Source organism: Canis lupus, chromosome 11, assembly GCF_011100685.1.
Source record: "Canis lupus familiaris isolate Mischka breed German Shepherd chromosome 11, alternate assembly UU_Cfam_GSD_1.0, whole genome shotgun sequence".
Taxonomy (NCBI): Eukaryota; Metazoa; Chordata; class Mammalia; order Carnivora; family Canidae; genus Canis; species Canis lupus.
The window spans coordinates 18,372,921-18,394,984 of record NC_049232.1 but is presented as its reverse complement, the minus strand read 5'-3'; the positions used below and the strand labels follow the sequence as shown (position 1 = coordinate 18,394,984).

At 34.2% G+C, this 22,064-nt stretch overlaps 1 protein-coding gene across 1 annotated transcript in view; it reads right to left on the bottom strand.

Moving 5' to 3' along the window:
* Positions 1 to 22,064, bottom strand: part of ADAMTS19 (ADAM metallopeptidase with thrombospondin type 1 motif 19) — a 228,940-nt gene that overhangs the window by 33,153 nt on the left and 173,723 nt on the right. Inside the window, exons 17-18 of the mRNA XM_038551654.1 lie at positions 11,315 to 11,472; positions 7,186 to 7,339 (exon numbers count right to left, since the gene is read on the bottom strand). Of these exons, the coding sequence (XP_038407582.1) occupies positions 7,186 to 7,339; positions 11,315 to 11,472 (312 nt within the window). The remainder of the gene's footprint in view (positions 1 to 7,185; positions 7,340 to 11,314; positions 11,473 to 22,064) is intronic.

Genomic DNA, 22,064 nt, shown 5'->3' with positions numbered 1-22,064 from the left:
TGAGGCACCCAGGTGCCCCCCCCCCCAAAAAAAAAATCTTTTAAGTGGAAATGTTGATATATCAAAAGAGACCTAGGTACTTGTATCATTTCAGGGATCACCTGAGTGTTCTAAGAAAGCAGAGAGGCACGTGATTGTGAATTGGGACATTTCCATCCACATTGTGGCAAGGAAGCTCACATCATACATGTTTTGGCAGATAGGATAAGCTTGGCCCCATTTTTAAAAATTTCATTGAACAAAAACAACAGAATGGGGGCGGGGTGGGGAAGAAATCCATTGCTCCGCTACAGGCACACCATGCCTATGAAAATACAACTAGATCTTAAAGCCATATGGAAATGTTATTGTTTGAGTTTTTTCTTTTATATATTTTTATGTTCCAGCCAACACAGGAAATTTCCATTCTAGCATCTAATAGCAGTATTTACAATGCATCCAGTACTGTGGAACCTAGGGACAAGCAGAAAGTGATGAAGTCACTGGCTTTCTGCCTGAATCATGAGTAGCTGCAAGCTGTTGACAGTGTATACTTGCTTTATGGCAATTAACTTCACCTCTGGGTCATTCCCATTAAATCATTACTGGGGAAATCAGTTTTGATGTTCTGAATACAATTAGGAATAAAAGAATATAACCATTATGCAATTGGCCTCATTACCGAACTTGGGCAAAACCTGAAAACAAAGAGTAATTTTACTTACCAACTCTTTGTTCTCTGAAGATACTTAATGAAGACTAGATATTAGATCGGATGCCTTCTGTTCCAGTCTCAGATATAAGCAGCTGTTTTTTCTATGCTCTGTATTTAACCCCATGAAATGGATATTTTTAATAAAAGTATATTCTATCCACATAGATCACATTTCTATAACTGGCATCCTAAATGTGGAAACACGTTCTTGGGAGTGTGTTCGGTGTTTCAATACACATAACTGAAATCCTCTCTGTATTACTGGGTGCTCCAAACTTTTAAATAAGATTGTGAACCTCTATAAATCAGAGACTACATATATTCATTCGTCTTTATAATTTTCTCTCAAATTATTTATTTATTCTCTATTGAACTAACAATGGCCAGCAAGTAAGTGAATCAAAAGTAAATGTATTTTAATGAGGAAGGGAGCTTTTCTCTGAGCACTTCTTAGAAATATGTAAAATGCAGGGTTTTTTTTTTTTTTTTAGGCATACATTTTTTAACTTGAACAACTTCCAAAACTGTGTATGCCTTTTAATTCTTAGCCATTTCTGGATATTTCTATAAAAAATTTCCCTCAGGGCTTGGACTTAATATTAAAGTGGGCATTTCATCTTTTTTAATGAAAATATTTTTATTTTGTATTGTTTACAACACACAATAGGTAATCTAACCTGATCTTATTTCCATGCAGATAAATAGTTTAATGAGATCTCATAACTTTCAAGACAAATTTAACTTGATTGCTAGCATAATATTCAGGGATCTTCATGCACTAGCTTCTTTCTATAAAAAGTAGAAAATGGTCAAATTGTCTCCCACTCCTTGATCCTCATGTTTTTCATCCTAGAAATAAACATTCTCACAAACCTCAGTGCCTTTGCACCTATGCATATCCCTGGAAAACTTCCTACATCTTCCCATATCACTTGGTACAGCAATTTTATTATTAGCTGACCCCCACTAAACGAACAGTGAATTCTCTAAAAGCAGAAAGCACTCATTATTGGACCACTCAGCACTAGTGTATGCATGTTCCATGTTGGTCAAAGGATCAATGAATGAAATACAAGCACATAAGTCAAGGCCAAAGTGCTTTCTGTACTAAGAGGTTCATCTCAAGACTATTTCCTAAAATGATGAAAAGTCATTTGCAAACCAAATGACTAATTATGGAAGATAGTCCTCTATCGCAATTTCAGTTAATGAATTACGTAGGTATTAAAATTCAAATTCATAAAGAGTTCACATTAATATAAAAATGTTCTTATTAAATAAACTAGAATTTAAAACTGTATTAAATGCTATTGAAATAATGCAGAGAAGAAATATAGTTTGGTGCATTTTCTTCAGGTAATAACATTTACTATGGTGATTGCAATGTGCCTTTAAAATGGAAAAATGGAAACAAACTGCACTGGCAAAAACATAGGAGTATTCTATTTGGAGATGTTTCCTCAATTTAAAACCAAAGGCTTGGATATTCCTTAGAAGCTGTTCATGCACAAGGAAAGCCATATCTAAAGGATATCGCAATATAAGGCCAATAGAATGAGAATCTTCGGTTGGGTTTGGACTAATGTGAAGAATGTGGAATGTTGGCCTATTTTTTTCCCTTCAAATTGTATCTATTTAGATTTCTTAAAAGCATGTTTATTTATTTATTTCAAAAGAAAGTATTGAATTTTGGGGTTCTTATTCTAGGTTTTTTTGTTTTTTGTTTTTTTGTTTTTTTTTAATTTTTATTTATTTATGATAGTCACAGAGAGAGAAAGAGAGAGAGGCAGAGACATAGGCAGAGGGAGAAGCAGGCTCCATGCACCGGAAGCCCGATGTGGGATTCGCTCCCGGGTCTCCACGATCGCGCCCTGGGCCAAAGGCAGGCGCCAAACCGCTGCGCCACCCAGGGATCCCTATTCTAGGTTTTATATCACTGATTCACCCACTAGCTCAAAATAAATTCTAGAGTAATACAGTTATTGTATGCAGTACATGGAATGCTACTTCCACACACATCTCTCAGATACTATGCAATGATACATGTCTGATGCCTCTGAAGACTAAGGTCACTTAAAACAGGACTTTTATGTCAAAAAGAACTGTATCCAGTGAACCATAATTCTCAGGTGCCAAAATAAATTTACAGCATCCCTTCAAAGACCTTTTAGATGTTTTAGAACATCAATGCAAAGTAAACATTTATTTCCCAAATACATTTTAGGCTGTTTGAAAGTGAAAGGACTAATTCCAATGCTAAAATACAAAATTATATATATCCTTTCAAATATTTCTAGAACTATCATCAGAATTTGAAAAGATGGTGCCAAAAAGTGTACATATGTTATGCTGTTGGAAAAATTTTCTTGAGATCATCAACATCCAATTGATATTTACAACTATTCCTCCTTTCAGGATAAAATATTAGATAGAATAGTTGTAAATATATGTCTTTTATATATTATAATAACTGATATTAATAAACATAAAATGCATAGTGAATTAACTTTAATTTGGGGTTTCATTCTATTTTTTTTAATTTATTTTTTATTGGTGTTCAATTTACCAACATACAGAATAACCCCCAGTGCCCGTCACCCATTCACTCCCACCCCCCGCCCTCCTCCCCTTCTACCACCCCTAGTTCATTTCCCAGAGTTAGCAGTCTTTACGTTCTGTCTCCCTTTCTGATATTTCCCACACATTTCTTCTCCCTTCCCTTATATTCCCTTTCACTATTATTTATATTCCCCACATGAATGAGAACATATAATGTTTGTCCTTCTCTGACTGACTTACTTCACTCAGCTGGGGTTTCATTCTAAAACAGTTTGAGATTCTGATGTAAAAGATCATTACAATAAAAATTTAGCTACATGATAGTAGGTATCTTTTAAAACATTTCTTTTTCCCACTTATTGCTGGCAATCTAATGCCTTACAACGGAATCTAAAAAAATGACATGTCAAACATTGAAATTTTATATTGCTCTGTGATATTTTATTTGCTCTTGCTTAATATAGTCCTGTGAAGTAAAATAATGATATTATTCCTCTTTGCTGTTTAAGATAAATTTTGTGTGAATCTGTTTCCAATGTTCTGTGCTTTGAACTAACTGTCCTTTAATTCATGAATATGCTGAAAGATTACAAAGCTTATCTGGCTATAAAATGGACAATATGAAGTTAGAAATGATGTGATTCTTGAAATCCTGTCCATCCACTTTATTTATGAACTGCAAAGGAAAATAATATCCAAAAGCCCATAAATATTTTGGCACTGAAAGGAACATGTACCCTATTAATATAGAGATAATTGAAGACTGTTGACTAAACGCAATGGAACAGATTTGAGAGAGAAGGTCTATTCAAGGGCAAATCAAATCAAGGTTGTGTCTAATTAGGACTATTTTACAAAATAACCCATTTGTTACAAAATAACAAAATTAGGGACATATCTAAATTCTATTGAGCAGATTAAATAAAACATCTCTCTGAATACAAAAGAACTCTATATGTTCTCTAAGGGACATGCTCTATTTTGTGAAAAGAAATGACATCAAACCTTCTGAGCTGCTCCTGAAGGAAGAATGATGTGAGGAGGACAGAAGATTTGAATTTAGGAGTCCTGGATTCTAATCTGACCTCTACCCCCACTGGGCATATGGCCTTTGGGAAGTCACTTTATCTTTATGCATTCACAGCTCACCATTGGATGAGGGCTAGTCTTCCTTGTCTGAGTTATATTAAAAAGAAAAATTTAACCATATAGATTTTCACTTCCAATGTGTTTGTTTCTATTTGTGTTCCTGTTTTTTATTTGGATAGAGGATGTGAAGTAGAACCCCCTAAGTGAAATGGGCCCTGGCATCACTAAAGATTGGGTGGAACAGACAAATAGAATTTGAGTGTGTATGGGAGCATTAGCAGGAGAGGACAGGAGGGCAGAGGATCGCACATCACTTGGCAATAATGGGGGCTGAAGAGAAACATGGCCTTTGAAAATGTCATAGAGGTAAGGATGGCTGATAATACTTTTTTTAAACTGCTAGAGTAACTTGACATCCTTCTGCTGTAATTACTCTATATTTTCAGGAGCAAAGTGTGTCCTGTATAATCTCCTTCTCTCAATTTTCTTTTGAACGGACTCCATTTAGTCTTCTGAGCTAAAGACTTCATTAAAATTATTTTTGACATGGTCACCATTGACCTGTTTCAACTATAATAAAATATAATAAATATTTTCAGATATAATAAATATATTTTAAAATATAATAAATATATTTAAATAATAGTCAATTTTCAGTCCACATTATTTTTGACTTTTAGCTTTTGATAGAGTTGATCATTCCCTCCTTCTTATAATACTTCCTCACTTGCTTTACAGGAAGGCATTCTCTTCTGATTGCTTCTTCTCCTGTGGTGGTGGCCACTCATTTTAATCTGCTTTGCTGGTATCTTCTCTTTCTGAACTCTAAATGGTGCAGTGTCCCAAAGCTCAATTCTTTAGTAGCTTCTCTCTCTCTTTTCACTCCTAATGTGACTTGATTTAGTCTCAGAGTTTGAAAATATTATCCATATATTTTCTATCTCTACTCTGATCTTCTTTCCTGAACACCTGACTTATAGATCATACTTGATCACACTTAGATGTCCAATAGGGATTTCAAACTTCTGTTGGAAATCACACTCTGCTAATCCTGCTGTTGCACAGGCTTTCCTAGGTAAATTGATGGTGACTTCATCTTGCCAGTTGCTTGGCCAAAACCACCATAGTCAATCCCTGAGATCTTTCATTCTCTCACACTCCACATCTAGTCTTCCAACATATTCTATTAGTTCTACGTTCAAAAATACACACAACCTGACCATGTCCCCCTACCTCTTATACTACCATTGTGGTCAAACTACTATCATCTCTTCCTTGGATTACTGTAGTAACTTCCTAACTTTTCTCTTTCCTTCTACTCTTTTCTTTTATTCTACTTTCAACTCAGAAACAGAAATGACTTTTAAAAACATAAAACCAGAATAGGTCACTTCTTTATTAAAATCCTCCAATGGCATCTCACATCACTCAATAAAGGAATGCCATACTAGCATTTCTTACTACTCCTTGAGCATGCCAGTTCTACTCCTGCCTCAGAGCCTTTGCCTGGAACTCATTCCCACTAGATAACCCTCATAGGTGGTGCCCATCCATACTCGCTGCATATTTTTAAATCAGTATGATATCCTCATTGAGACCTTTCAGACGGCTATATTCTCCACCCCTTCTCAACTCTCAATCCCTATTTTTATCCAGAGTAGTCATAACAATTTGATACTATGTGACTTACTTATATTGTAGATTTTCTGTTTCTTTTCCCCCCAAAACTCTCATGCTAGTCTAGTTGTGTACCTTTGCCTATGCTTGCTGCAGCACATTGAGACTATGTGTATCAATAGTTTCTTTGCCTAGAGAACAAAACTGATAATCCACTTCTCTTGCACAAACTAGTTTATATTGTACACATATGTCTCATATATATTTATTAAATATATATATACATATATATATATATATACTATTTTTGTATGATTGAATATAATGTTTCCTTTTAGCCTTAGGAAGAAGGTATTATTAAAGAACAGTAGAAAATTTGTTGAAGTGCAAACTTCAGTTGTTTAAGACACAACTGAAATGCTGTACTGCTGATATATTGATACAAATGGAAGTCTCATGCCCTGAGAGCTTGCCTTGGCCTAACTGGTTCTGAGAGTAACTGACAATCTGTTTAATCTCTGGAACTCAAGGATCTCATTAGTAGGATTAAGGATTTGCTAATCTCACATTTTATGCTGAGGCAATTTCGTTTTTTTTTTTTTTTTTTTTTGGCCTGCTAACTTCTAACACGAAAAAATAAAACCTTTGAGTGAAATTTCAGGATACATCTATATAGAAAATAGCGACATACACTTTTGAACAATCAAAATAAAGGAAGAGGGGGTATTAAATTATTTTCTTCCGGTGCTTTGTCTATTCAAACTAAGTATGCAGATGGCACAGAAGCAAGTTTGATGCTGCTCTTTCATTGAACCTTTCTATTTATTGCATGTCTACAGTTCTTGTGGGTAGATGTACTCTGGGATTAACACTTTCACGATTATATAAAAATCAAAAAGTAAACACAGAAAGTAAATATAAAAGCACATATATATGATAGAACAACTTGCATGGTTTCTAGGGTAGCCCCTGTAAGTGAATAGATTAATATTTATGCAAAGCAATGCAACGACTAACTGTAAATGACCCTTCTTCAATTCACATCAGATTTTGCCACACATGAGTTCAGGCATTTAGGCACTAAATATGGCACAAAAAACTTTGAGTTTCCAATACTTTATGTAATTTGGAATTTCAGATGGGGGATTGCAAATCTGCCTTAACTTTCAATGACTAATCAGAAAACAACTGCTATTTTGATAAGATAAATACAGGAAAATCCTCACCTCCTCCACACGTGACATCACAATCTTCCCAGCCTGTGTGCGTCCACATGAAAAGGGGTTCAGGTTCTTTGGAGCTCTGATTCTCTGGAAGAGGGTCTGATGGGATAGTGTATTCATAGTGAAGACCATAATTCTGATCTTGAAATAAGAGCACCTGTAATATATGAAAGCGATCAAGGCAGGTAGGTTAAAGTAGAGCACAGACAATGTGAAGTATAATACTGAGGATACGGATACCTTAAAATGCTTAGTGAATGATGTGCATACTCCTTATATATATAGAATTGGGACATTATCACTTACATCTTCAAAGTGACATACTTCTGAGAAGACTGGAGTTACACACTTACCTCTGAGCCAAAGATATGACAAGCAGCCTACTTGAATGAGGTCACAATACCAAGTCATTTGTTTTTCAAGTTGATGAATGACTATGCAGTTTCCCAAAGCATGATCCATGTAGATGACCTTCGTAAAGGGGATAGGATTATCTGTCCTATTTAACTTCAAGATATAACCCACAATCTAATATCAAATGGAATCTTTCTACTGATAATGATGGACAGTAAGTCTCTGTGTCAGTGGAGGAAGAGGATAGAAGACTGTGAGAATCACTTCACTCCATAAGGGTAGAGAACATTTAACTGACCAGAGGACGATAATATTTTTCCATGTTACTTACAGTTAACTCTTAGTTTTGGCAAGATTATTAATTTCCCACGTGTAGTAAAGATGATTTCATTTGAAAAGAAATTTATGTTAAAACGAACTTTAAAAAATATTAACTTAATAATGGTACAGTTATGTACACATATGTAAACAGTGCAATAAACCATGAAAAACAGATGAGAATGAATGAACTCTGGGCCACACTGGACTAACCTATAGTAGGGACCACGTCTGTTTTGCTCTCCCTGGGTACCCAGTGCCAAGCTTAGAAGGGCATCATCATAGGCAATAAGACCTATTTTAAGTTAAAGGAAAATGCCTGGAGTATACTTATTTTATTTTAATTTTTAAAACTTTGTTTATTCATGAAAGACACAGAAAGAGAGGCAGAAACATAGGCAGAGGGAGAAGCAGCCTCCCTGCGGGGAACCCAATGTGGGACTCCATCCCAGGACCAGGATCACGACCCAAGCCAAAGGCAGATGCTCAATTGCTGAGCCACCCAGGTGTCCCAGAAGTATACTCATTTTAAATGAAAAAATGACTGAAAATATGTGTTTCTTTAGAATACATTTGCACAAAACATATAAACAACCCTATGGACTATATCACTTATATGAATCAGGATTTATGAAATCAATCTATATAATACAATACTATGCATAAAAACATATCTAAAATTTAAATTATGTTAAATTCTTAAAGAGCTTTGATATTAAACGTCTATCAAGGTAGTTGTAATGACAGGTAATTCAGAGTTAACACTCAATGTGAAAAAAAACTGATATGAGCACAGGGTTAATTTTCTTTGCTTCTTTCTCTCAATACTCTGCTCAATATAACATCAGAAATGCTAAGATATATTTTAATATGTGGATTTGGGAACTAAATAATGGAATTATAAATCAGCTATATCAACAATAAAAACAATATTTTTTAAATTCACATATACATAACATCCTGGGGTACTAATTCTAAGTACGTCACAGTGCTTATTTTGGCCTAAAATATCTCATTTGATGTTGCCAGTTAGAAATGACTTTCAGCTAAATGAGTGAAAAAAAGAGACAGATTGACTTATCTTGTTTATGGACATAACCAGACTATTACATAGTTTTTACATTGATAAAAGGGACATAAATTATAGCTATTTGCCAACTTCTTTAATTTAATGAAAACATGTGTATTTTTCCCTCAAAAACTACCTTTTCATTGATAGAACTTTAGATTGTCCTTGAATGTCGAATGCCATGTAAAATAAAGACATTGGCTACAAAATCATTAGCTCTTTCTTAAACCATTCAGATTTGGCAGTGTATCTTTGCAAGAAGGAAAGTGTGACCGTGTTATAGTTGAGGGGCACATACTGAAGCACTGCCTTTCAAAATTCAGTACTGGCTTTCAATCTGTAATAGTCATTAAAGAAAAATATCTTAGAAGTGCAGTTTCCCTTGGATTACTGAATAAATCCAGGTCACATCAATGCCTTCTTTTAGACATAGTTCACTGACTTTAATTATGTTTCATGCTTCCAGGAAAAACCTTGGTAATTACCAGTCAGATTAAGGATTCTGCAGCAAGGAGACTCCCCTGCCCAACACTGAGGTCTCATATAATGTTTTAAGATTTTGAATTAGAGGCTCAATAAAGAGCTCTGGTCTTGTTCCATAAAAAAAGAAAAAAATGGAGGTCACATTCATATAAGGGAGGTCACCTGTTGGCATTCTCTGCCACTTCATCATTAAAAATATGTTTCTTAAAAAAAAAATATGTTTCTTGTTGATAATGCTGTTATTATAAGTGACCCAATCATGGAAAGAGCCAGATATTGGTCATACAATGTTTGTTTCGTCATTTTTTTTCTCTATCCAGATGGTACAGGGCACAGAGTGGAGTTTCCAGTTCAAATTAAATAACAGTATCCAAAGGAACTGTGAGGAGATGAAGAAAATAATTATTGAAAGTCTATGTATACTTAGGATTCCATGTTGTCTGGTGTAAAGAACTAAGATTTGAGCTTTCATTCAGGAGAGGCAGCATAAAAGACTTTAACACCTGATTTATGCACAGCTAAATAACTTATTGTGAGACACTGTGAACATTACTTAACTTTTTCAGACTTAGTTTTTTTCTAATCTGTAAATTGGGGTAATAATAAATACATATTACACAGGGTTTTTATGAGGAATAAATGCTGTAAAAATGCAAAGTACTTGTGAACAGTATCTGGCTCAGTGTTCAGTGAATGGTATATATTATCATTATTATTATGATTTGGGGCAGAAGGTTCCCATGCATCTCACTTTTGTTCCCTTCATTCCTGTTGGTAAGGCTCTCAACTGCAGTTCTATAAAACATTATTATCTGAAATGTGGTCACTGGACCAGTAGTAGAGACATAATCTGGGAACTGGTTAGAAATGCAGATCTCAGGTCCCTCTCAGACCAAATGAATCAGAATGTGCATTTTAACAAGAACCCTAGGTGATGTGCAGGCACATTAAAGCGGGAAAAGTAAACAGGCTGATATGTGATTTGAACCTCTGGCTCCTAGACCAGCAACACAGATGTCTCCAATTGAAGACAAATTCAGCTTGAATTGTGTGGCGATATTAAATAATGTGGCACACCACACTCCAAATAAACAGTCAGTTGATCGTGTTTTAGAGTTGTTTTTATGTGTGGACTTAAGGAGGTGTTGAAGTGTCTGAATTTCAGACTCTGCCACTAGGATGGAGAACATGCCAGCTGTGCAGTCAGTCATCTGGCTTCTGAGCCATTACCACTGACTGCAAAGATCAAGGTCAAAAGGGGCACGTGAATCAGCCACCAGCTTGGATGCAGAGCCCCACTGTTCTGCTTCCTTCACTCCATACTCTGTCCTGCCTCATTTCTAGTCTTTTACTCCATGATAAAGAAAGGTATCACCCCAAAGACTCTAATTTTCATCATTCTTCATAGGAATCAATTTTCCTAGTAAGAAAACAGTAGTTAATTGGAAGTATTGTTAGATATGTTTACCAAATCTTTTTCCAAGGAAGTGATCATTTTATCAAAGGCATTTTATGCAGATCCAGAAAATACCCATTCTATGGATGCTTGAAATGCTCTGATTTTCCATATCATAACTGTCTTTACAGACATCCACTGATAATGATTCACTAAGATACTGCCAGTAAAACTGATCTTTTAGAAAAAACAGGCCCCTTTATGCCTGGCAATTCACTTCTACTATGAGTCTGTGAATTCTCTAAAACATCTTGTTCTCACAATAATCTCTGGTTTCTAATGTCATGATTTAAAACACATTAAAATGATAACCTAAAAACCTCTCTCTTAAATAATTTTGAATGTCTATTTGACATTTCAAACTTGGAAAAAAAGACTAGAGAAGGTATAGTCGGAAGGGCCTATGACATAGGAAGTTGATTATGCAATGTTATCAATTTGTCCACTCATACCAGGAGGTGTAGAGGTGATGTAGTAGGACCTTTGGCAGAGATCTTCTCCCAGAGGCCTCGTCTTACATAATGGACTGTAGTGCCTGCTAAGCTGAAAGCTCCCGAGTGTTCAATCTTCCAGTCACTATTAATAGACTGTTTTCCAGTGTCTCGTAGAGCTGTAATGAGGTTCAAAAATATTATGACAAATGAACAAGTCAGCATCATTAATCAATATCCACTTCACATGATTTTGTTAAAAGTATTCATTTCTAAACTAATGGGTTAATACTCTCTGGTGTAAAACATGAGGCATCTTCTCTTTAAGAAAGTCCACAGAACAAATACCATAAGCTCTCCTTCTTTCCTGACACCATCTACAACCACACAGCCACATTCACCTCTTCCAACCGCCTCTGGACATTTGCTATCTGTAACCCTTACGCTGGCCCATAATTATCTATTGTTTAACAGATTGTTATCTTAAGATTATGTATGTCCAGGTCCAGGGAACCTGGCTGGTTTAGTCGTAGAGCATGGGATTTTTGAGCTCAGGGCTGTGAGTTTGAGCTCCACTTTTGGTGTAGAGATTACCTAAAAATAAAAACTTAAAAAAAAAAAAAAGACTGTGTCTATGTTATCTATGCAGTAATTCTATGAAGAACGTTAGGGCTGACACTACATCTTATACAGGCTCTATGTGTCCCAAGCCACAAAACAAGTAATACAAGAGAGGTCATTAAAGAGCATGTTAATGAACAGATGACGATGACAAGGTTATACTATTACAAAACAATTCAAACACAATGTGTTGGTTTTATAAACAGAACTAAGGATCCTATACCATCATTTTTGTGATTTGCTATACACAAGAATGGAAGATAAATGCTAATTCTCACCTATAAATAGCCATAATTAATATAGGATTTTACAGAGTAATTTTGTTTACCTACATTGATTTTTTTCTTTCTTTTTTTTTTTTTTAATCTCATCTCTGCTACTATTTAAATAAGATTCATGACATGGAAGTAAGATGTCATAATTATCATTTTAAACTAAGGATTCCTTCTTATTTTGTTTCAAATGATTCTTATTTGTTTAATTTAAACTTCCAGGCACTTCCATATAACTGAATTCTCATTCTAAGAGACATTACATGAAGATTAATTGAAGGCTTTTATAATTCTATGAAAATGTTTTCAAAACTTAAGCCAATAAATCTTCCTAAATATTATTTAAGCTAATCTCCATTTATTGAATATTTGAAGGTTTCCCAGGTTTTATATTGTAAATAATGCTCAGATAAATACACTGTAAACCAACTATATGTGTATCTGATTATTTCCCTTGGATAGATTCCCAGATTTGGAATTACAAAGCCAAATAAATGGAACATTTAAAGATTGTGAAAAATAATTTCAAACTGACTTTCACAAAGGTTGCATCAATGTAAGCTTCCATAATAGTCGCTGAGAGGACCATTTTTGAATACCTTCTTGGAAGCAACTTTTTCATGTAAAATATTTAATCACGACTGAATAATTACTTATTAACCATCAGCTATAAAGTAGGAAATACTTAAAGTTATGGGACCTCCCCAAATTAACAATTACAAATATGTTCTCTGGCTCTATGGAATTTATAATCTAAGTGGAATATGCTGGAACTCATGCGGGAAGAATAAAGAAAAGCTTGCCTGAAGGATATCATTTCCTAAGGCTGTAAGCCAGGGGAAAAGAGAAGCAGAGAGAGAACATTCAAGACTGAGGGCGTTACATGAGAAGGTTTTAAGGGTCACAGCTTGGTGAGAATCAGGGAGCAAGTGTACAGGACACCAGATGCACTGAAAATGGATCATGAAGAGATGAGGCTGGAGAGATAAGGGATCACCAGATCTTATCAGCCTTGTTCATATTTCAGGTTTTTTTCCCCTAAAAAAAAGATACAAAGCTATGAATGTTTTTGAACAATATCGTATAGAAATGGACTGCATGCAAGGAAAATTTGGATAGCAAAGACAGGATATCATAGTAATGCAACTGAAAGTAATGGTAGTTTGGATTTAGGTACTGGAGAAAAATATCAAGAGGCACTTAGGACTGAAATTGATAAAATCAGATGACTTGTTGTTGAGAATGAAAGACATGTCAGGTATGATGCAAGGCTTCTAGGATGAGAAAACAGGTGGGTTATGACAATAATGAAATGGGAAAGACTAGCAAAAGAACACGTGTGAGGAGAAATACCAGGAGTTAAATTATGTACCATGGAGATTAAAACAAGAATCTCTTGTTTAACTGCTACTGAGGTTAAAGATATTTTTCATTTGCTTACTAGTCATTTGCATTTTTAGATTTAAATTAATAAAATAAAATATTAATCATCGTTAAGGCTTTTCTGGTTCACTGAGGGATTTTTCTGGTGTCAATATTCCATTATTATAAGTGACATACCAACAAAATGAGGGAAATTTTACCTTATCCATCTTAATTTCTACCAAATAAGATCTTTGTCATGGACTGTACATAAAGTATAATGTCTTATATAAAATATTAAGCATACATATTTTCAGATTTATGAGAAACATATAAGTATTCATTTTAGCTTGAATTTTAAATTTGAAGGGGATATATGCTGACAGAAAACCTAACACGTTGCAAATAGCTATTATCATCTACAAATGGATATACTTCAGATAATGCTAAACTGATTAAAGCAGTGATTTTGCCTAAGAGGTAAAATATTTCCTTGTATTTCTCTAAAACCTATTAAGTATTTTAAGAAATCTTTTTGGCCTAGATTTGTAGCCACGGCCTGTATAATTCCATATTTTTTCTGTATTTCAACATATATTCAGGACACAATTATAAAGGCATATTTCCTGGAACTCTCTAATAAAAATGCCTTTAAGAAACCTTCTGGGGATGGCTATTGTCTAATGTTTAGACTCAATTGATATTTCTGGAATTCACTATCTCCCACAAAATAGCACATACATATGTACCTGAAAACCCACATAATTTATAAGCTTAATAGCATATGAAGAATCAATACACTAAGTATGTGATTTTCCTTGTTCTATGTTTTTGTTTTTAATTCATTATCTTAAAAAATGTGTTTTTAGAAAACCTATTTCTGGCCATACCTTACTAAGTGGAACTGTACTATCTCTCCCACTTTGAACAATGAGAAAACTGAACAGTGTATGAAGCAACTGTTTTCAGACACTGGACAATGGCAAGAGAGAATACAGGTCCCTAAGAGAAGGAGGACAAATGTGAGCTCTAAAATTGCTTGACTTCCTGCCTGAAGATATTTACCAGACCAAAACACAGGCAGGGGAAACTCAAGCAGAGCACAGATAATGGGAGCTTCAGTAAGATGACGACACAGAAAACTGAGTTCAAATTGGCTGAGGCATCTGGAATCTATTTTATGGAGTACTGGAGAAGAGACAGCTGCACAGAGACAGGCTCTAAAAATCTGTAAAGGGGTTCCTTTGAGCCTGTGGCTAAATATCAAGGTGCAAAAAAGTGTGGTGAGATTTTTCAAGACTGAGAAAAGAGTAACTCCACAGGGCCTGGAAACTATACAATTCCTGGAGCTCATGGAGGGTTGGAAGACATATGAGTTCTATGCAATCAGAGTGGATAGATCCTACTGAATAGGATGACTCACTTTAAAGGAAAATGATTACAATCCTTTCTGGTGATTAAGGCATATATGAAAATAAAGTGATTATATGAAATGTAGAAATAAAACGCATAATAGTACAAAGGAGGGGAAGCAGATTAAGGGAAATACACTTTTAAGTAACTTATATTACATATAAAGTAGTATCCTATAAATTTGAAAGAAGACAGTAATAAGTTAAAAATACATACTGTAAATCCTAAAGTGACCATAAAGATATAAAACAAGATCTATATACAGCAAATATACAAAAAAAAGAGATTAAGTGGAATGCTAAACAACAACAACAACAACAACAACAAAACCCTCAAAAAACCACCTCAGTCCTAAAGAAGACAGAGACAGAAGGAAAAAAGCATAAAAAGGAATGGAAAACAGAAAATAATATATCCATAATTATATTATGTTTAAATGCATTAAGGATATTGGTTATAAGACAGAGACAATTAGGCCAGAGGGGTAAAAAAGATCCCACTCTATTCAATTTAGAAGAATGTCCTTTAAAAATTAAATATAAGTAGACTAAGCCTAAAAGGATGTGAAAAATTAAGCATGAGACACTAACCATAAAAAGGATGTATTGGCTGTATTAGTATCAGATAGCATGGACTGCAGGGCAATGAATATTTCTAGAGATAAAAAGAGCATTTTTAAAACTGTCATTTAAATTTTAATTACTTTAAATGTAAAATTCTGAAAGACATTTAAGACTTATTAAGTAAACCATACAATCCTAAGTGTGTAGCAGAGCTTCAAAATGCATGAAGCAAAACTGATTTAATTGAAAGAAGACATGGAAAAATCCACAATTTCAGTTGGAGATTTCAATAGTTTTCTTTCCCTCATTTATAAAGCAAGAAAAAAATCAGTAAGAATACAGAAAATGTAAACCAAATGGAGCAAAGTGATTTAGAGAAGAGTCAGCAATTGAAGAATATAGCTTTTTATAGTATAAATGGAGCATGAACCAACACGGGCCATGGACCATGAATCACGTCTCAACAGAAATCGCACTCAGCATACCCTCTTACTATACAGATTGAAACTACACATCAATAACAAAATATCTGTTAAAAAATCTATAAATATTTGGAAAATTGGAAATTAAACAATACATTTATAAATAACCCATGGGTCAAAGTAAAAAAATACAATGGTAATCTGAAAATATTTTAAATTAAAATCACAGTATCTATAAATTGTGACATACAGCTAAAGAAGCTTTTTTTTTTAAAGAAGCTTTTTGATGGATAAATTGTGATATTAGCAAAGAAGAGAGAACTAAAATCAATTATCTGAGTTTCCACTTTAAAATATAGGAGAGTAACTCAAATCTAAAGTAAGTAGGAAGAAAAAGAAAGCACAGAAGTCAATTAAATAGAAAGTTGAACAACAACAAAGGCAATCAATGACATCAAAAGTTGGTTATTTCAAAAGATCAAAAACTGATAAAAGACTCGTTTGACTAAATAAAAAAGAAAGACACAAATTAACAACATGGGAAATGAGTGAAGGAATACTGCTATACTGTTAAAGACATTGTAGTATAATATTTGATAAGGTAAAGGAAATGGGGTTAGTTCTTTGAAGACATCAATTACCAAATCTGACCAAAGAAGAAACCACCTGGGCATATACTTACATACATGAGTGCGTACACATGCATATGCACACACACATATATAAAGAAATTAAATTGGGATTTAAAAACTTCCCACAAAGAAAATACCAACATTCAAACATTTAAGAAAAAATACCATCAATTTTAACAAAATATATTATAAAATAGAAGAGGAAGGGCTCAGAGTTCTTTAAATGTACTAACAATAACTTTTTCTTAAGATAGATGAGATAAATACAAATACCTGTATTTTATTGTTTCCTTTATTAAGTAACACTTTGATTCAGAATATGTATTTGTATCTATCAGGAAAAATACATTTTCATATATTTTAGAGACACATTTTTTAAAAAGGTAAGTTTTTTTGCAAATATTTTTCTGACATTATGACTTGCCTGTTTTCTTAATGGTGCCATTTAATGAATAGTAGTTTCACTTTCAATAAAATCAAACACATTCATTTTGGGGTGAAGGGGTTGGTATTTTTGCACATCTGTTGTAAAGAAATCTTTGCTAGTCCCAATGTCTTGTAAGTTTTCTCTCTTTTTAAAGATTTTATTTACTTATTTGAGAGAGAAAGGGAGAGAGAGCGAGAACTCATGTGAGCAGTGGTGGGGAGAGGCAGAGATAAACAGAGAAAGAGAGAGAGAAACTCAGACAGATTCCTTACGGAGCCTGGATCCCAAAACCTGAGATCATGACCTGAGCCCAAACCAAGAGTTCCATGCCCTCTATCTACTGACTGGGCCACGCAGGCAACTCTCTCTTGTGTTTTTTGCTAGAAGTTTTAGAGTTTTAGCTTCTGTGTGTAGATCAGAAGTTCAGTTTTTGCCCCTCACATAAATACTCAATTATTCCAGCATTATTTTTTTTAAAGAATATCTTTTTTCTTCTGCATTACTTCAACACTGGTTGGAAGTCAGTTCACACCCACATTTGTGTTTAATTTCACTATGACAATAAATTTGTCAATTTTTGTCAATTTTTGCTTAAAAGCTTTCAAGCTATATTCCCGGATTCATATAATTTTAAAATTATAATGTCTTCATGATGAATTAAATTCTTTTATAATTATTCTGTGACTTCTTTTTATCTCAAACAATGCATTTTCCTGTAAAGTGAATTCTAACTTATATTACTATGGCTCTATCAGTATTTTTTCGGTTTGCACTTTTTCTAGTATAGTTTTCTGTTCATTGATTTTCAGGTTTTGTGAATCTTACATGAATACCATATATCTGGCTTATTTTAAAATCCAGTCTAGTAATTTTTTTTTTTTAACTGGAGATTTCAGTTTTTAAATGCTGAAGATTGCTGGTATGTTTTATCTATGCCATCTTATTTTGCACTTTCTTTTTTCCTTTTTGCTGTATTTTCTGTTATTTTTCTCCTATCTTGTATTCTATTAAGTTTTTAAAAATAAAATATGTTTTTAGTCAATTTTGTTTATTCTTGTTTTTAAATCCCTTTTTTATACTTCAAAACAATTAACTATAATATTTTTGTATATCCTGTATGTGATACAAATATATATCCGATTTGGTCTATTCCTTTGCCGCCTGGTTTGAAGGTACAATACTTCAAAAAGGACCTGTATTTGCATATGCCAGCCACCTTAGTAACTTAATTAAAATGAATGTCTTGGAGTTTTGGACTTCACTGTTGGCTAAACTGGTGCTGCAAATCCATAGAGCATTTGCTTTGGGTTAGGAATCTTCATGGAAGTTCATTTCCTACTTCCACCTCCTACCCAAGTTAAGACAGACACATTTCCTTTCATTCTCCTTTTATGGTGCAAATGCATTTCTGTATCTCCTTAACACAGAGCTTGTAGTCCTTTGGGGCCCTGCTTTATGTAGGTGTCTCCTGTTCCAGCCTTTACGTTATAAAACCTCAGGCTTTGTTTTCTGTCTACAGCATGCCATGGTGCTCAAAATCTAAATTGCTCACTACCATTAAGCATAATTGAGGTTGTGGTCAGCTTAATACTCTGACTTCCTGTTCTTTGTTTTTGGCATGTGAGGGTTCCTTAATTTCTTTCCAGCTTAGAGGTAACCTTAAAATGTGCTTTTTTCTCTCCTTTTGTAATTTGCTCAACATTTTAAATTGTTTTTAGCTAAAAGTTTTTCCATAGTGGTTTGCACGCAAAACTGCAGGGATGGTAAGTGGATCCAATGACCTTTTTTAGACTTTTATAAGTTGGGGCACCTGTGGCTCTGTGGTTGAATGTCTGCCTTTGGCTCAGGTTGTGATCCCAGGTCCTGGAATCGAGTTCTACATCGGGTTCCCCACAGGGAGCCTGCTTCTGTCTCTGCCTCTCTCATGAATAAATAAAGTGTTAGGAAAAAAAAGACTTTTAAAAGTCATAAGCTACAGTGATTTTGTGAATATATTATATATATGGTCCATCTGAACTACTGTCCATTTTAAACCTTGTCATTAATTATTAACAAAATAATTGAGCAATGATATTAAAAATGCAGATAATAATTATGCATGGGAATACAATGCAAACAGTAATGAAAAACAATAATTGCAATGGGAGAGAATTAACTGTCTCCTTTGAGATAATAGATAGTTTTAGGTAGACAAGTTAATTTGTTAAATAATGATCAGTTTGTCAGGAAATGATTCATGTTCCTAATGGTATTTCAGGTAAAGATTTTCAATAACTTCCTTCCAATACCCAAAGAAGCCTTTAGGAAATGTGTTTTATGATATGAATTCTCTATAATAGGCTTCAAATCTAAGATTTTAGGCTTAAAATTTTCCCTCCCAAACTTCCCCCCCACCCCCATTTATGTGTGCTATCTCAGTAAATGCCATCACTATTTGCCCAGCTGTTTAACCCAGAAGTCTGGAAGACATCCTTGAATCTTCAATGTCTATCAACATATCCATTTGCAATAAGCTTCATGAATTCAACTTCTTCAATTTCCCTAGAAGCCACTGGGTTCTTGCATTTTCATTCTTTGATAGGATTATGCAACTGGTCACTTTGTCTTCATTCTTGCACCCTTCCCCTAATTTAACAAGATGACTGTGATTTCTTCAGTTAAGAAGAAAACTTAGTGGGTTCTTGAATAAACATGATAACATATTATATTTTCAACCCTAATCTCTAGAGTAGTATTCAGAGTGTTTAAGAGCACTCAAGCTCTTTCCTTATGAAGAAAAAGACCTAGTAACTTGTAATTAAAAAATTACCTAGTAACTTGTAATTAAATTACCTAGTAACTTATAATTAAAAATTAAAAAAAAAAAAAAAGACCTGGTAACGTCCAATTCTAAGTACAAGGAAAACTGACAGTAATGAGGCCAGGCTAACACAGACACGTGATTCCATTTTAATTTGAATGTTCTATTCATAACAAAAAGTAGTTGGAGATTTATGTTTAGAGATGCACATCAGGGAAAGAAAATGGAATCTGGCAGCCCCAGTGGTAGTGACTGGAGAAGAAAACTGTCATTTCATGATTTGTATTTCCCTGAATTAACTCTATAGAGTTGATCTTATTAATTAAGAAAAGGGAGAAAGGAGGGAGTCTGAGGGCAAGCTCAAGGAAAATGTGTTCATATATGAACTTTATATACATACTTTAAAATCAAAGGTATGATATGAGAGACAATGAATAAAAAAGAAAACTTAAAAGCAGACAGTAGGAACCAGATACAATGGCCACACTGCTTGGTCTTAAGTCCAAGATCACAGTTTTTTTAGGTGTATGATCTTGGGAAAGAAACTTAAAACTCTCTTGTCCTCTAGTCTCTGATTTAAAAAATAAACTAGTGGTGCCTACTTCATAGAGATGTGAATGTTTCTTTAACAGATATATTTAATGAACTGGCCCAAACTAATTACTATACAAGTATGAACCATCTTTTCTTAATCAAAATTCAGTCATAAAAAGACTTATTTTTTTCTGTGTGCCAGAGTCTCCTTTAGTTATTGAAGGTGAAGCTCTGAGCCTTCAGAATTAACAATGGAGATACACAATACAAAAGCACACATGTGAACAGGTAAGAAAATTCAGATGGTGATGTTGATAAATGCTGTAAAGGAAATAAAGCAGGACAGGGCTGCAGAGACTGGCTTGGTTATGGGTCACAGTGGTTATGGAGAGAAAGTGATACTTTTGAGCAACTGATAAGACCCAATGATGCATTAAAGTGGTAAAGGCAGTCATCAAGCAGCACTAGTGCTGGTATAAACTACTGTATAGAAATCAGTGACTGTGGTAGGATAAAGAACGGCTCCAAGAAGATATCCATGTCCTATAAGATAGATATCACACAAAGTATCTTCTCTGACTACAAACGGCTGAAGTTAGATTAGAGATCCATAACAAGGAAAACTGGAAAATTCATAAATGTAGCCATGGATCAATGAGAAATTATAAGGGAAGTGGATATGAAAACCCAACATAGCAAAATGTAGAGGACACAACAAAAGCAGTGTGATGGGGAAATTTATAGCAACAAACACATTAAAAGAGAAGAAAGATTCTGGGCAGCTGGGAGGTTCATTAAGTGTCTAACTCTTCATTTTGGTTCAGGTCATGATCTCAGGGTTGTGAGATGGAGCCCCAAGTCGGGCTCCATGCAGAGTGGAGCTTGTTTAATCTCTTTCTCTCTCTCTCTCTCTCTCTCTCTCTCTCTCGCACTCTGCCCCTATCTCCCTACATGTGTTCTCTCTCTCTTTCCCCTTCTCTCAAAAAAAAATAAATAAATAAATAAAAGAACAAACATCTCAAATTAACAACCTAACTTTACAACTTAAGAAACTAGAAAAAGAACAAACTAAACCCAAAGCTACCAGAAGGAAGAAAATAATAAAGATTAGAGTAGAGATAAATGAAATAGAGAATAGAAAAATAATAGAGAAAAATCAACAAAACTGGAAGTTGGTTTTTTGAAAAGATTAACAAAAACAATAAAACTTTAGCTGTATTGACTAAGAAAGAAAAAAAAAGAGACAACTAAGAAGTCAGGAATGAAAGTGGGGACATTACAGCTGATGCTGCAGAAATAAAACGATTATAAGAAAGTTATTATAAACAATCCTCATACCAGTCAGAATGGCTAGTATCAAACAGACAAGAAATAAGAAACTTTGGCAAGGATGTGGAAAAAAGGAACCCTCATGCACTACTGGTGGGAGTGTAAACTGGTGCAGCCCTTCTGGAAAATAGTATACAGATTCCCTAAAAAATTAAAAATAGAAATTCCATATGATCCAGTAATGCTACCTTTGGGTATTTACCCAAAGAAAACGAAAACACTAATTAAAAAAGACATCTGCACCCCTATGTTTATTGCAGCATTATTTACAATAATCAGGATATGGAAGTAATCTAAGTGTCCATCAATTGATAAATGGGTAAAGAAGATATGGTGTGTGTGTGTATGGTTGTATGTGTGTATATATATGTATATATAATGTATATGTATAAATAC